At 40.9% G+C, this 13,907-nt stretch overlaps 1 protein-coding gene across 2 annotated transcripts in view; it reads right to left on the bottom strand.

Annotated features, from left to right (window-relative positions):
* Positions 1 to 4,897: 4,897 nt before the first annotated feature.
* Positions 4,898 to 13,907, bottom strand: part of CLIC5 (chloride intracellular channel 5) — a 153,490-nt gene continuing 144,480 nt past the window's right edge. For both annotated transcript variants that reach the window (XM_039854078.1, XM_039854079.1), the window contains exon 6: positions 4,898 to 9,611. In XM_039854078.1, coding sequence (XP_039710012.1) covers positions 9,444 to 9,611 — 168 coding nt within the window. In that variant the 3' untranslated portion in view covers positions 4,898 to 9,443. The remainder of the gene's footprint in view (positions 9,612 to 13,907) is intronic.

Here is a 13,907-nt window from a genome sequence, read left to right as displayed (position 1 = left end):
GACTCTCATGCTTTTCATGTTTATCACTTTTCTCCTAGGTTTTGTTTTCAGGTTACATAGCACCTTGATAAATTAAGGGCCAGATAGCTAGTACCATCTTGGTTTGATTTTTGAGACTCTCTCTGAGAATGACTGACCTGTTGATAAGAAATGGTATTCGAGAAGAAATGTAATGTATGAGAATGTGGAGGGAGCAAAAGGAAAGATTGAAGACCATCATTTCCCAAAAGTCCTTTGGTTCCAGGTGAATGTAAAGTCTTTTGCCCCCATTAATTAAAATAGGATTTAAGACTGAAGGTTTGCCTGTCTCCTGGGTCTTATTTTAGAGGCCACAGTACTTTGGAGATCATTACCCTAGAAATACAGTTATACTGTTTTAGGTTTTCTTGCTTCACTTTCTTACGTATTTCCATAAATCCCAGTGCAAGGCCTGCCAACTTGCCATTTTTCTCTCCTTCACTTTACGTACACTCATCTTCCCTTAGGACAGGGCTGACCTTACTCTGAAGGCCAAATGTTCAATGAATTGTGAGAGTTTCTGGTGGAAATTTCTAGCATAAAATAGCTCTTCATAAGTCCAATACTAATGTTTCCAAAACTATACATCAGAAAGTACCCCTATCCCCCACCACATACACACGTACACATCTTCCCGTAACATGTTCCCTTGAAACTCTACTGGCAGGATATATACTGGGTTTGCTCTAGGATGACAATTATTATATTTTTGTCTTTTTAAATTTTCTCATGTTTTATTTAAAGAAGAAATACTATATTTTTTCTTCTACTTAAAAATACACCAAGAAGTCCCAAAGGGGAACAACAACTGCCACAAGAACCAATTTATAGACAACTCATTCCATGATGTGGTGGCCTCACGTAGAAGCTGTATGTAGTAGCCAAATTGCAGAGGAGAAAGCTGGCACACTTTCCCCTAAGAGAGAGAATACTTAAGGACAGTAAGAAAGTGGAATTGTGTACTTAAAAGAGATACTCAACAAGTAAATAAACAGCCATCAGGTAAATTTAACCTATTGAATTAAAAATAACTGAAATATGATAAAACCCATTATTGGCAATAATGTAAGAAAATAAGCATACATAGTCTTCTGGTAAAAGAGTAAGTTGTAACAATTTGGAGGCAAATTTAGCAATATATATCAGGACCCTTAAAATATGCATGCCTTCCGATTTAGCAATTTAGCCTCAAGAAATCTATTCTGAGGGGGAAATAGAAATAATGAAGAATCTAGCTTATTGGAACTTTATTATAGCATTGACTTTAAGAGTGAAAAATTAGAAATACTGTAAGACCAAATAATAGGGAACTGGTTAAATGGATTATGATACTAAGAATGATGTTATAAATGAAAAGGGGCAGGGAAAAATATTTATGATATCTGAGCAAAAAAAAAACCCACTAAAAAAACAGTATGTGGAATGTTAGCTTATAATTACAAAAAAATCACACATTAGAGAAACTTATTGATCAAGAAAAGCTAAATTTATTAGAGTTATTTTAATAAAGAAGAACACCTTGACAGTCTTGGTAATATTTCAGAGGGAAAAATTGGGGGAGGGTATTTATAGAGTTTTAGGGCCAGAGCTGAGTGATTACAAGGTGGGTCTTACCAGGGAGGGAACTGGTTGGGACTGGGCAGTTTATGACTTTGTAGCTTTGAATTGGTGGGCACAGTAAGGTGAGGTCTTGAACCAAATATTCTTGAGCAAGCTGTCGATCTTGATAAGTATGCGAGTATTTTCTGGAGTAAGTAGCAAGTTATTTTTGTCTGGTCCCTGTATTGTTTGGCATAGAAACAGGAAAATATGCTTTGTCCCTAATTACTGTCTTTATCGTAAAGACAGTAATGTACATTGGTTTCTCAATAATAGCTTTTTGTTAAATATTATTTATATTTATATTTATATCTCACTAGAAAAAAGCGTAGGAAGATAATTATTTACATATTGATAGTGGTTATCTCTGGGTGTAAGGATTATAGGAGGTCTTTAGTTTATCCTTTTTTGTTCCTGTATATTTTCTAAAATCTCTCTAATAAACATATATTCAGGAATAAAAATGATTAGCTTGTTTAACCCTTATTTAGCCAGATAATTCTAGAAATACAGAATCACCCTCATCTCAAAGCTTCTAATCCATTTCTAAATATAATATTCAATCTAGGCAGAATTTTGTGGCCTACTTGGGAAACTTGCTAAATCATTACCTAATTACAACCACGTGATCCAATAAGCACTCGGCAGCTTTTTATCTGTTCAGACAGACAGATAAATGCTGTATGGACTGTTTTAGAAGGTCTAGTCCTCAGAATTACATTGAAAACATATTTAGCTAACACAAATGCCCTTTTCTTTCCTTGACTCTCTGTTATCACTCCATTTTTAGCATGATGGCATAGTGGCTGTCAGGGACGTCAGGGAAATAGAGAGTGAGATCCAAGATGAAACCAGAAGTCTAGAATACCGTCTCATGAACTCTCCATCCAACCACTAATAAATATTTTTGAGCATCTAATATTTGCTGAGTGCTAGACAAGGTGAGACATAGCACAAAAATGGAATAATCGACATTCCATCCCTTAAAAGAGCTTAGTTTTTAATTAGGGAGAGGGTAGTGAGGAGTGAGTAACACACAGGAACAATTCCAGACAGATACAAAAAGGGCATGCGACCGAGCATTGCTCCACAGGAGGCTTAGGACTTGATTCTACGCTAGTCTCTGTTACTGTATTTGTGTTATGCATCTTTGTGCAGTGTAGACTCCAAGTCCTACATAAATTCAGAGATAGGAAGTTTTGGGGCATTGAGATATTCTAGTTAAAGAAGGGTTAAACTCAAATTTTAAAAATTTCTGTACTTTTTATTGAAAATTTTCCGCAAATTTGAGTCTGCTTTATTTTCTACATAAATAATTGCAGTTTAATGATCCTAACCGTAGGGCACCAGGGTCATTTTCATTGCATATAGATGCAGATTTCATTAGCTGTAGACTAGAAAGGGACTGACATAGGTGAAAATTGACCCCAAGACAGCCTGAAATTTACTTTAAAAGACAAAAAAATATGCAGATTCTTAATATCCATGCATTTTCTGGTGATCACCTTCTTTCCATTAAAGAAGACCAGAGTGAGACCTTCCATTAGATTGAAATTCCTTTTGGCTGAAATGCAATTCTACTCAAAATAACCCTTCATTCCCAATAAGTACTCTTCATCAGGGATCTCATCATCTCATAGGCAAGTGACCTTAATATCCACTTTGGGGAAACAGAAGCCCAGAAAGAGGCCTTGCTCAAGGTCACATAGTAACTTAGTAATGAACCTATGATTAGAATTCTGATCTCTTTATTTCCAATCCTGAGCTTCCTACCTCTCCAGTCTAGTACCCTATGCCTTCTCCAAGGTGATTCTGGGGATTTCAGCTACTAGACATAAAAATAAAAGAGACATAGCTCACAATACTTTTGAGTTTAATGAGCTATTCTCATTTCCAAGTTCACTTTTTGGATCCTTCTCTGGAACAGAACTCAGTTCTCCTCAATGCAAGGCACAATTATTGCTACTCATAGGCCCCTAGGTTTCATCATAGCACAGATGCAGAGAGGTGAAGTCTCTCATGCTCCCGGCCCTAAGTCAGCCTGCAGAGCAGATCCTCTTCATTCAATCAGTGGAAAGGTGGACCTCCTGGGAGAGCAATTCGATGATCTAATGGGCTGTTAAAAACAACAACAACAAACTTGGCTAATGTGCCACTGAGGATGCCTTTGCCCATTCATAATAATAAACAAACAAACCTACCCTTGAACCATCTGGGATATACTAGAGAACTGGAAATACAGAGTTAGACCCAGTTTCAGAGTTTGCTAATTCAGTAGCTCAGTGGTCCCATCAATGACTCGGGTGCTCTCCATTCTTGCTACACTTTGCAGTGTCTTGCTTTTGCTCTTGCCCATTATGGTCTCCAGAGGGTGGCATAGGTCCAGGTCTCACACCTGCATCCAGAGGCAGCATCAGAGGCAGTGACTTAAGGAGTCACTTTCTTAAGAACAAGGAAATCTTTCTCAGAAATTCCTGAACAAATATCCTATCACAATACTGGGTGGAACTTGGTCAAGAGCCCACTGTAAAACCAACCACAGCCAGGAGGACAGGCTCAGACCATTCATGATTCACCCTGGGGTTGGAACCACTCTCACCTGAGTCACATAAAAGAGTCAGGAGGGAGTGTTTGGTGGGAAATGGGGAGCAGGGGGGAGGTGGACTCCTGACCTAATCAGGGCTCTGCCAGAGGAAGATAGGGGTGGTTGGATGGAGAGATGACCATCAACAGCATCTGCTGCGCCTGCTCCGAGGCTGTTTCCCACCAGGACTCATTCCCTAAGTCAGGTGTTTCATCCCTTCCAAGATAATGAAAAGTGAGGTTCTGACAGAGCATGAAGGACATGGAGAACTGCCAAGACCTTCACACCTTTTGGCAATGTAAATGTTCACAGAAGTCCTTATCAGGTATCATGTACTACAATACAGATAGGAAAACGAAATGAGAAACATGAAGAAACATCAGTATATATATATTTTTTACCTAGCCCATGTATTATAATAAAATTTTAGTCTTGCTAAAAGAAAAATCAGTTTTTGGATGACTGGGTCCCAAGCTTTTTGCTTTTCCTTCTCTTCTTCCACCTTATCTTTTTATTTGCTTTTAATCTTTAAGAATGAACATATTTTATTTTTTAAAAAATTATTTTATAACTGGAAGTGATGTTTTCTTTTATAAGGGAAATAAGTAACCTTTATTTGGGGTGGGGAGAGAGATTTCTTATTTCATTTAAAACAGCATAGGAAATTCCCACCTTAAAAAAGAAGTCTGATGATCGCTTTTGTAATATTGGAAAATAAACCAACTTTATTTGAATCAGTCAATACCAATAAAGACTGGGAAAAAATTTATAACCGGTTGAGATTCATGAGGAAAACACTCAGCGATATCTTCATTAAACGGCATTTTACATTTATTAAGGCTTGAAAGCAAGTCCTGTTATTTTATCACCACAGTTAAAGGTCTTGAGAAAATCAAGTCACCATCACTTGGAGTGTCTTTATAAAATGAAATGTTTGTTCTTTCATAAAGGCCAGGCATCTTTTGCTAAATTAGTAACTCCCTGCTTGTAAAATGGGACAACCAGGTGGTCAGGAAAGTCAGACAAATTCAAACATCAGCTGGATAGTTTGTATTTTAAATACATGTATAGTCAATATTGTGAAATCTGTAGCTATACATAAAATACCTTAGATAACTGAATCCTTAAAACTATGTTTTGCCATAAAACTGATTGCTTTTATAGAAACACAGATTAGCCCAAACCCAATAATGAGGCAATCATTTATGTTTGGGGAGGAGAACATTGGATCGATTTCCTTAAGTGACATTAAATAAAATTAAGCACACTTTAGATTATACCTAATTATGAAATAAAAGTATCCTGAAACTAAGCTGGGAGAAGAATATTGACAAAGGGAGAGAAACATGCATTCACAAGGAGGGTGCATGTTGATGTTTGCTTTGAATGCTAAGGAGCAATGAATAGGAGACAATAGGCCTGTGTGCAAAAGGGCCTAAAGCTAGTGATGTGACCTAGTCAGTTCTCCTGACATCAGAACCAGGATGCTTTATGTTCACCTTTCTTTCTCTAATGCTTAAGATTCTTTTTAATGGCATATGCAAAAATAAGGAAGTGATTTCTTGGGAATCGACTTAATTTTAACCATAAGTTAATGCTTCATCTTTCCGAGGAGAGAGATACCATCATTTGATTCGCTCTGCTATTGAAATGGCTCCAGGCCAATGGGGATAGGGTGGAGACACACAAATATCTACTAGATATCTGCTGTCTCTAGACCAATTTAATTTTCGATGCAGACTCTCACTGGTTTTTTAATGATAAAAAACTCATGCTAGATAGACCTTCGCCTTCCTGACTCTGCCTCCCTTTTAATTCTATTTGTTCAGACCTTGCTAATTCCTCAGACTCAGATCTTCAGGTATGATCTGATTCCATTCTAGGTATGATCCATTTTGTGACAATTCTGAGATGCTTGGTATTATCTGTCTGCAAGTGGCTAGTGGGCACAGGTGCTATGAAGAGCTTCTGTTGCTTCATTTGACAAACACTAGAAAACTTGACCTTTTTCTAATGAAAAGTTCAAGATCCTCACTGGCCCCACCACACAAGAGGTGAACACTAAGGACTGTGCCATTTCCTTGGAAACTGAAACATGTCTGAGATCTCATGGACAAATAAGCTGAGTGTGTTTTTCACTTTCTGGCTCATTAGTTTTTTGCCAGGTACCTGTATCACTTGTTTAAGACTAGATCTTCATATTCATGCCTGTGATTCTGAATTGTTAGGCATTGGACTCCCTTTGTCAGGAGACGAAGGCACATAATAGAAGAAACTATGCTCTAGATCAGTCAAGATTTTACTTACCCAGCTCATCTTTTATAGTTATTAGTCTTATCCAACTTCTCTCTGGGACAACCTGAGAGGTAGGCAGTACTGAATAGATGGGTAAATTCAACAACCGTTCTGAGTTTGACTCTTATTTCTGCCTCTGCCTCCCACCATGCTATCTAACAACAACAACAACAACAGAAATAGTCAAAGGAGAAAAATAAATCTAAAATAAAATAAGATCTCAACTCAAATGAATCCCCTTTCTGAGCCACTGAAATGCTTTCTGAGGGATCAGTATTCATTCAAGACCAATGACAACTGTTACCTCCCATCTTAAAACTCGAAGTGTGGAGTCAAACTGCAAACCTTAAATATTCCCTGAGTTGGTTCTGGGGACACCTAAGAACCTAACCACACTGTTGCTGGGAGAGGATTTGCTGTGTGCATGACAAGGTTATGGCCAAAGCCCCAGGAGACTGAAGGATCTGGAGCAAAAACTTTTTTTGAAAAAAAAAAATCGGAAAAGAATATTATTATTATATAAAAATACTGCGATTAATCTGGTTATAAGAAATAAAGCGCTAAGTCAATAGTTGCATTGTAATAATCTCCTATTGAAATAAAAAGATATTCCTGAATGAAGTATCCAGAAGTGCCTTCCATCTCTAACGCCTCTCCTTCTTAAATGGTTATAATTGATCATATAACTGCCCCCACCAGTGTTCATTAATATTATTATTTATGTAAAACTAAGTCAATCACAGAAGGAACATCGAGTAATAATCAATATTGATTTGGTTTGGCTTGTTTGTTTTTAAAGACTGCTTTTAAGGACTCGCCAGTTGTTGAATTCTGAGTATCAGATCAGGCAGGGTTGCTCGCGTCTGCCACCTACTCAGGAGGAGCGAGTCCACCTGCGTGTCCTGTCGTCTCTGTTGCACTGGCTGTGGTACATGGATATGTTTCAAGAACGGTGCCACTGTGGGTCTCAGGAAAGTAAACTGCCTCTTAGGTCATCCTGCCTGTGCTGTGAAGGTTAGGGTCGGATTTCCCAGGGTAACAGGATTTCACACTAATTAGAAGGCCTTGGGATCATTCAAGCTTTCATCTCCCAGGAGGCCAGTTTGAGGCTTTTCCTTACACTAAAAAGGACTATTTTCTCACCAGGTCTCCTTTTAAACACCTCCAGGGACAAAGTTTCCAGGGAGCCCTGGAAAGGTTCTTTTAGAGATGGAAATAAATCAATTCATTCTGCCTTTTCAAAGCTCTCAGGCTTATAAAATGTCCTACTGAGAAATTTCCTCTCTTCAGTGGGATAAAAGAGACCCCCTACTTCCTCTCCTCTGCTCTGATCAATGGGTCACTTTTTTCTTCAGAGATCCCTGGAGGCAGGTAGGTCTGGGATTGCTTGGGTTAGAATTTGTTGATGTTTCCATGGAAAGGACCCATGCTATCCTGCCCTCCCTGAGCAATGAGCCAAGTTCTGGGGCTTTCCGGCACTTGGAACCTCGCTCTCCACCATCAGGCCACATAGAAGGGAGGATTGTTGAAGGGGAGTGTCTAAGGCCAGTGGCTTTCCTCACAGGGCGTTCACTGGGAGAGGGAGCTGATGACGAGTTCATTTCTCTTAATTTCCTCTGCACAGGTCCTGATGCTCAAGCAGGGTAAGCTTTTGAGGAGGTAAAACTCAAAGAGAATGATTAAGGAGCACAAAATTAGCTTAAAAAAAAAAGTTCCCTTTTTTTTCATCTGGTAGTTGAACCAGACGGTAGGAACATTAACGCAGATGGGCATATATTTTTCCTTTAGTTCAAACCCCATGGTTTCCCAGTCAGAAAGCCTCATGGACTTTCTTCCTAAGGTGATCCACGATCATGCCACCTCCTATGTCTATCTCTCACCCATCAGAGGCTGCAGCTGAAATCAGCCTGGAGCGGCTGTCTGAGAACACCCAGCTAGCAGACCTGTATCCAGGAACAACTTGAAGAGACTGGAAAGTCATTTTTGGCCAATTTTGCTATAAGGTTGGTAGTCACATAACATAACCAGTTCAAGATTAAATTAGATCATGAGAGAGAAGACCTGTCTAAAATATTCCCAGGGAACATTCAGCATCATAAAGAATTCAAACCCAGCTATATAATATCTAAAAAAACAACTACCCCTATGCAAGCAAACCCCGTGGCTGGTAGACCCCTGTGGGCCTTTTGGCATCTACACTGCTCCCTGATCCTCTCCTTCCCAGTTACCCCTGTTTGAAACTGCATGCCAATTTCCTTTCCCGGCAAGGCCTGACAGCATAAGAATGGAGATCAGTGTCGGCCAGGGGCATGATAGCATCGTAACATTCACAACACTGTAGCAAACTGAGAATGAGTCTGAAGCGGTTTTTCAATATGGCCTTCAGTGACATTGTGACAGGAGTGTCAGAAAGTAGTGAGTGACTCAAGGTGTGTCTGCCAGATGCCAAAATCCACAGCTTGCTCCGTCCTTCTCCATTCACTCTGTCTCCCCTAAGAGGAGTGGATCGCTTTCTAATAAGATCTAAGATGGCATTTGTCCTTGGTCTTGGAGTCAATGACAAAGAGGAGGGTGGAAGAGGACACAGTGTTGCACGTTCTAATGCATGTGAGGAGATATTCTGATATTGGCATAAGGGGCCAGTGACAATCCTGTACATGGGTTCTCCAACACTGACCTCAAATACACTGAACCCAGACCAGGCCCAAAGGCTGAGAGCTTGACATTTCTAGCATTTCCGTTTGCAGATTCCTGTGTGATCAGACGGGAATGGCGCTGACTTTCACAAAAGAGAGCAGGCTGAAGTTCTCATAATACCAGCAAGATGCAGCCTGGTTAAAAAAAAAAAAAGGCGATTCTCGAGGCAATGCGGAAGAGGAGTCTGTGAAGCCGGAGTCCTTTGGGAGAAGCAGAGCTCTGCAGCGGGGATGGAGCAAGGCGGCTGTGCTCAGGATCGGCTGAGGCGCTTGGCAACATCTGCGTAGGCCAGCTCAATCTCCGAGTCAGCTGCACAGGTGTTGGTGAATTCATCCCGGGCATAGGCGTTCTTGAGATACCGCCACAGGCCTGTCATCTCAGCTGGGAAATTGTAGTTGCGGTATTTCCTGGACACAATCTACAACAGAGATGGTAGGACAGAGATGGAGTGAAGGCATGAAACAAATCACTGAGAAGGTGTTAGTGGCGTGACCGATGTGTGCGTACACAGCAGGATAACCCTTCATGCAGCGCAACGGGCCAGCAACAAAGTGTATGTAATTCGGGGGACAGTCCTGCCTTCTTTTTATTTTATTTTGTTTAGTATTATTTTCTTTTATATTTCTTAAGTAAATAAAATTTGCCCTTTGCCCTAGTGATCCTGCTTCTAGGGATTTTTCCTCAGGAAATAATCATGGATGTACATGAAGATTTAGCTACACCTGTGTGATCACAGGACTATCTAGAACAGCAAAAAATGGTACACGACACAAATGTCCAGCAACACATGAATGGATAAATACATTATCCTACATAAGCACAATAGTATCCTAGAGAGCCATTAAAAATGATACTGCATAGGAAATTCCAGTGATCTGGAAAACTCTTCAAGATAGATCATTTGAGTTTCAAGTGCAGTATAACACATTTGGAGAAATACATATGATGACTAGAGGTATACATACCAATGTATGATCAGTAGTTGCATCTAACTGATAGAATTATAAACATTTTTTTCTATTTCCCCTCATCCACTTTGTTTTGCCTAAGCATCCTTATTTATAGAAGGGAATACAAACATTAAAAAGTAAGCTAGATGTTGGAATGAATATGTAGGTACAGAGTATGATGAGGAGTGAACAAAGAATGATTTCTGTTCTCTCCATAGTTAACCACACTTGAGGGCTGTGGACTTGAGTGTTCTGGGGGAAGTGATGTTTGTGTCGAGAGAAGAGGTAGCATAGTGGTTAAAAAGCATAGGCTCTGGATCCCTGCTGACCAGATCTGCAGTCCTGACTCTACTACTTAACAGCTGTGTGACCTTGGACTAGTTACTTAACCACTCTGAGCCCCAATTTCTTTATCTCTAAAATATTAGGAGCTATCTTGGAGTAAGAAGTTAACACATAAATGTTTAGAGGGGTGGCTGGCTCATATTCAGTGCTCAAGAAATATTACCTATTATTATAATTCATTGAGATTCGCCCTTTGCCCATTTGCATGCATTATTTCATAGGTAGGGGCAAGCTGGTCTCTTTCATAAGGTCTCAATAGCCTGGGAGGGATTCACATAGACATGTGACCTGTGTAGTCACATGGGCCTCACACTCAGAAGGGCCCTGCCCTTGGTTTAATGTTCTGCTGTCAATATCTGGAAATTCTGAATACTTTTTTTTTTTTTTAACAGAAGCCCCTTTATTTTCACTGTGCACTGGGACCTGCACATTAGCTGGTCCTTCCTCCAGCCCGCGGGTTGGGGATAGCCATGAGTAGCCTCTCTATTAAAGTGCTGACTTCTGACTTCTTCCCTCGCTTTCCACTGGCCCTGGGATCCTTCCACTCAGAGAACCCCTAGATCAGCCAGTTTGGGCTTTCATCCGCATTTCGGTGCAGTGATGTGCGGGGTTCCCTGGGAAGTTTGCTGAGTGAAGGACAATGACGACCTATTGCATGAAAAGCTCAGTCTCATAGCTATGATCACATTCCCAAGAAGGATACATTTCTCTGCTCCATTTTCCTACATCAGTATTGAACTTTTATTACAACACTAAGGTCTATTCTATTCTGAATCAGTTACTGTTTTAGTGTCCTCTCTCGCTCGCTTCCCTAATCGTGAGCAGTATAAGAATACGAACCACAGCTTCTTCATTTTGTACGCTCAATAATCTCCATAATGCTCTCACTAAGAGGAACCACAATAGCAAACATTTATTTACTATGTGCTCTGCTCCAGGCCCTGCTTTAAGTACTTTGCAAGCTCCTTAAATCTCTAACTCTATAAGGAAGAGTGTGTTATAGTCCCATTTTACAGATGAGTAAAGTAAGGTTACATAAGTAGGGATTCAATAAACAGTTTTGTTTAATCCTTACCATTCTCAGTTACCCTAATAGCAGACAAAGTGCATTTAGTGTTAAATGTAATAAAATTACTTAATTTTAAGAACTGAATATCCTTAGTAATGAATAAACTGAAGCCACAAAAGATTTAGTGGCTTACACAATGTTATACAGGAAAATAATTAATTCAACCAATATTTTTGAGTAATCACTAATATTTATTATAGTCCCTGCTTTCTAATCCCAGTTCTCTCTACTTTGCCACTCAGTCCTATGTAAATGATAAAGAAACAGCTCTGCTCAGAATCTCTCCTGTGCCAGTTTCTCAGCTAATGTTGATTATCTTCAAACCTACCCTTGTATTTGCTTCTCTGTGACCCTTGGATTCAGACTGCACAAATCATACCTCTGCTTTGCCAGCTACTCCCTGTCAGGCTCTACCAAGAGGGGCCACTAGAGAGAGCCTGCAGACTGGAGGAGGTGGAAGGGTCGTGACTCTTCTCGTTGGCTTTCTGTCTCCATCAGAGTCTTTTTCACTCCAGTGTCAGCCGCTGAATCTCGTCTGCTGTTTTGTCAAAACTTGCAGAACCAGTGTCATCACACCAGTTCAGAAAGGCCAGTACACAACAGTGACCTTGCTGCAGAGGTTGGGTCCCAATTCCATGGGACATCCTCTGAACTCAGCCCCCAGCATCAGCTAAGCAGAGCCCCACCTCAGAGGTCCAAGGTTTAGCTCTGTGGGGCCCCTCATCTGAGTTTCTGATGTTTTAATAACTCCAACCCCTCCCTTTTACCAACCCCCCACCACCCACCCTGAAGGTAGTAGCTGCCTCTTGAAGGTGGAACCTCCTGGCACATTTTGTCTTCCTAGTTCCTCAGTACTTAGTACTTCTTTATATTAGGTCTGGTGTGGTCATCAAAGAAGGCAGTCCTTCAATGTTCTGTCCAGTTTAGGTGACGGAATCAGAGTCTTTGGACTGAGCGCTCGCTCTCCAAGAGCAAATGCTGAGGCCAGCACCCCCTGCCAGTTCTTGGTTTCCACCTGTTCACCGTAAGACGAGGGCCCCATGAGTTTGCCCAAGAGCCTTTAGAAGAGGCTGTCTTGGCTAAGAATCAAATCCATGCAGGAGTTGTGGGTTATAAACTGAGTAATAGAGCAGCCTTCAGTCTCTCCATGCTGGAATTTATTTTTAAGTTTTTAAAGGCTATATATGAGCTCGAAAACAGCAGAAATACCATTTATAAATATATATATATTTGTGTTTATATTTATATCTCCCTTCCTGTTTGCCGCAGGGGCTAAACAGATCACCGTGCCAGGCAAGATTCCAGTGGAGGCTACGCAAGGCCTGCCATGTCCCCCCTGCCCGGATTTGCACGCCTGCTTTAGTCTCAAAACTGTCTGTTTCCTCATGTGTTGGCTGGATTTGGGGAGATGAGAACTAAAAGGGAGCCAGGCAATGAAAGTTCAAACCAGGTACTCAGCGAGCCAAACCAGGCACTCTTGGGCCAAAGCAACACAGCTTCCATGGATGAAGATGAAACTGAAAGAGAGCCAGGGGGAATAAGGGAGGAAGAGAGGAAAAGAGGAGGTGGGGAGAAGAGAGAGAGAGAGAGAGAGAGAGAGAGAGAGAAAGAGAGAGAGAGGGGGAGAGAGAAAGTGGACAGAATACGCACAGGAATGAGAGGGTGAGGATTCGCACAGAAAGTTCTGATGTTTGCAGGCACTTCCATGCTCATGTTCTGAATTTGTACTTTCATATGAAAACAGTTAGCTCCCACAGCCCAGATTAAGTTTTGGCGTTGGAAACCAAACTGGAGGCCTGACTTGGCTCCTCCTTCACTCTTTCTGCACTGAAGAGGTTTGCCAGGTCTCTGGGACCTGATAAGCTGCATCAGCAGAAATCCAAGGAAATAGGAGGCAAGGCCCAGCCTTTGTCCCCTCACAGGCCATCCTCCCTCTGATCCCCAGCTTCTCTCAATGAACAACTCACTGAACTTCATCCAAGGACATGGGCTAGGAGGAACTGGAGAAATTGTAGGATGAGGCACAGGGCCTGGGAGATTCATTTGTTTACCTTATTCGACAAGCAATTCTCGAGTGGGTACTCAAGACGTATTTGAGTAAGAGAGAAGAAATGAGGGAAGGAAGAGAGGGAAAAGAAACAAGGAGGAATATAATCCACCTCTCTTCTTTTAGGCATGAGAGAAATGAATTCCAAGTAGAATAAATGACCTGCGCCAGCTCATGCTGCTAGTTGGTAACAGACATAGGACTAGAATTGGGTCTCCCGACTTCTAGAATGGTGGGCTTTCCATTACATCACTTTGACACGGTGTGATTGAACTGGAATCATGCTGTCCTTAATAGTGCCAC

The sequence above is a fragment of the Pteropus medius genome, unplaced genomic scaffold, assembly GCF_902729225.1.
Source record: "Pteropus medius unplaced genomic scaffold, Ma_sr-lr_union100, whole genome shotgun sequence".
Classification (NCBI taxonomy): Eukaryota; Metazoa; Chordata; class Mammalia; order Chiroptera; family Pteropodidae; genus Pteropus; species Pteropus medius.
Note: the sequence above shows the minus strand (reverse complement) of the source record. Positions and strands in the feature narration are given on the sequence as shown.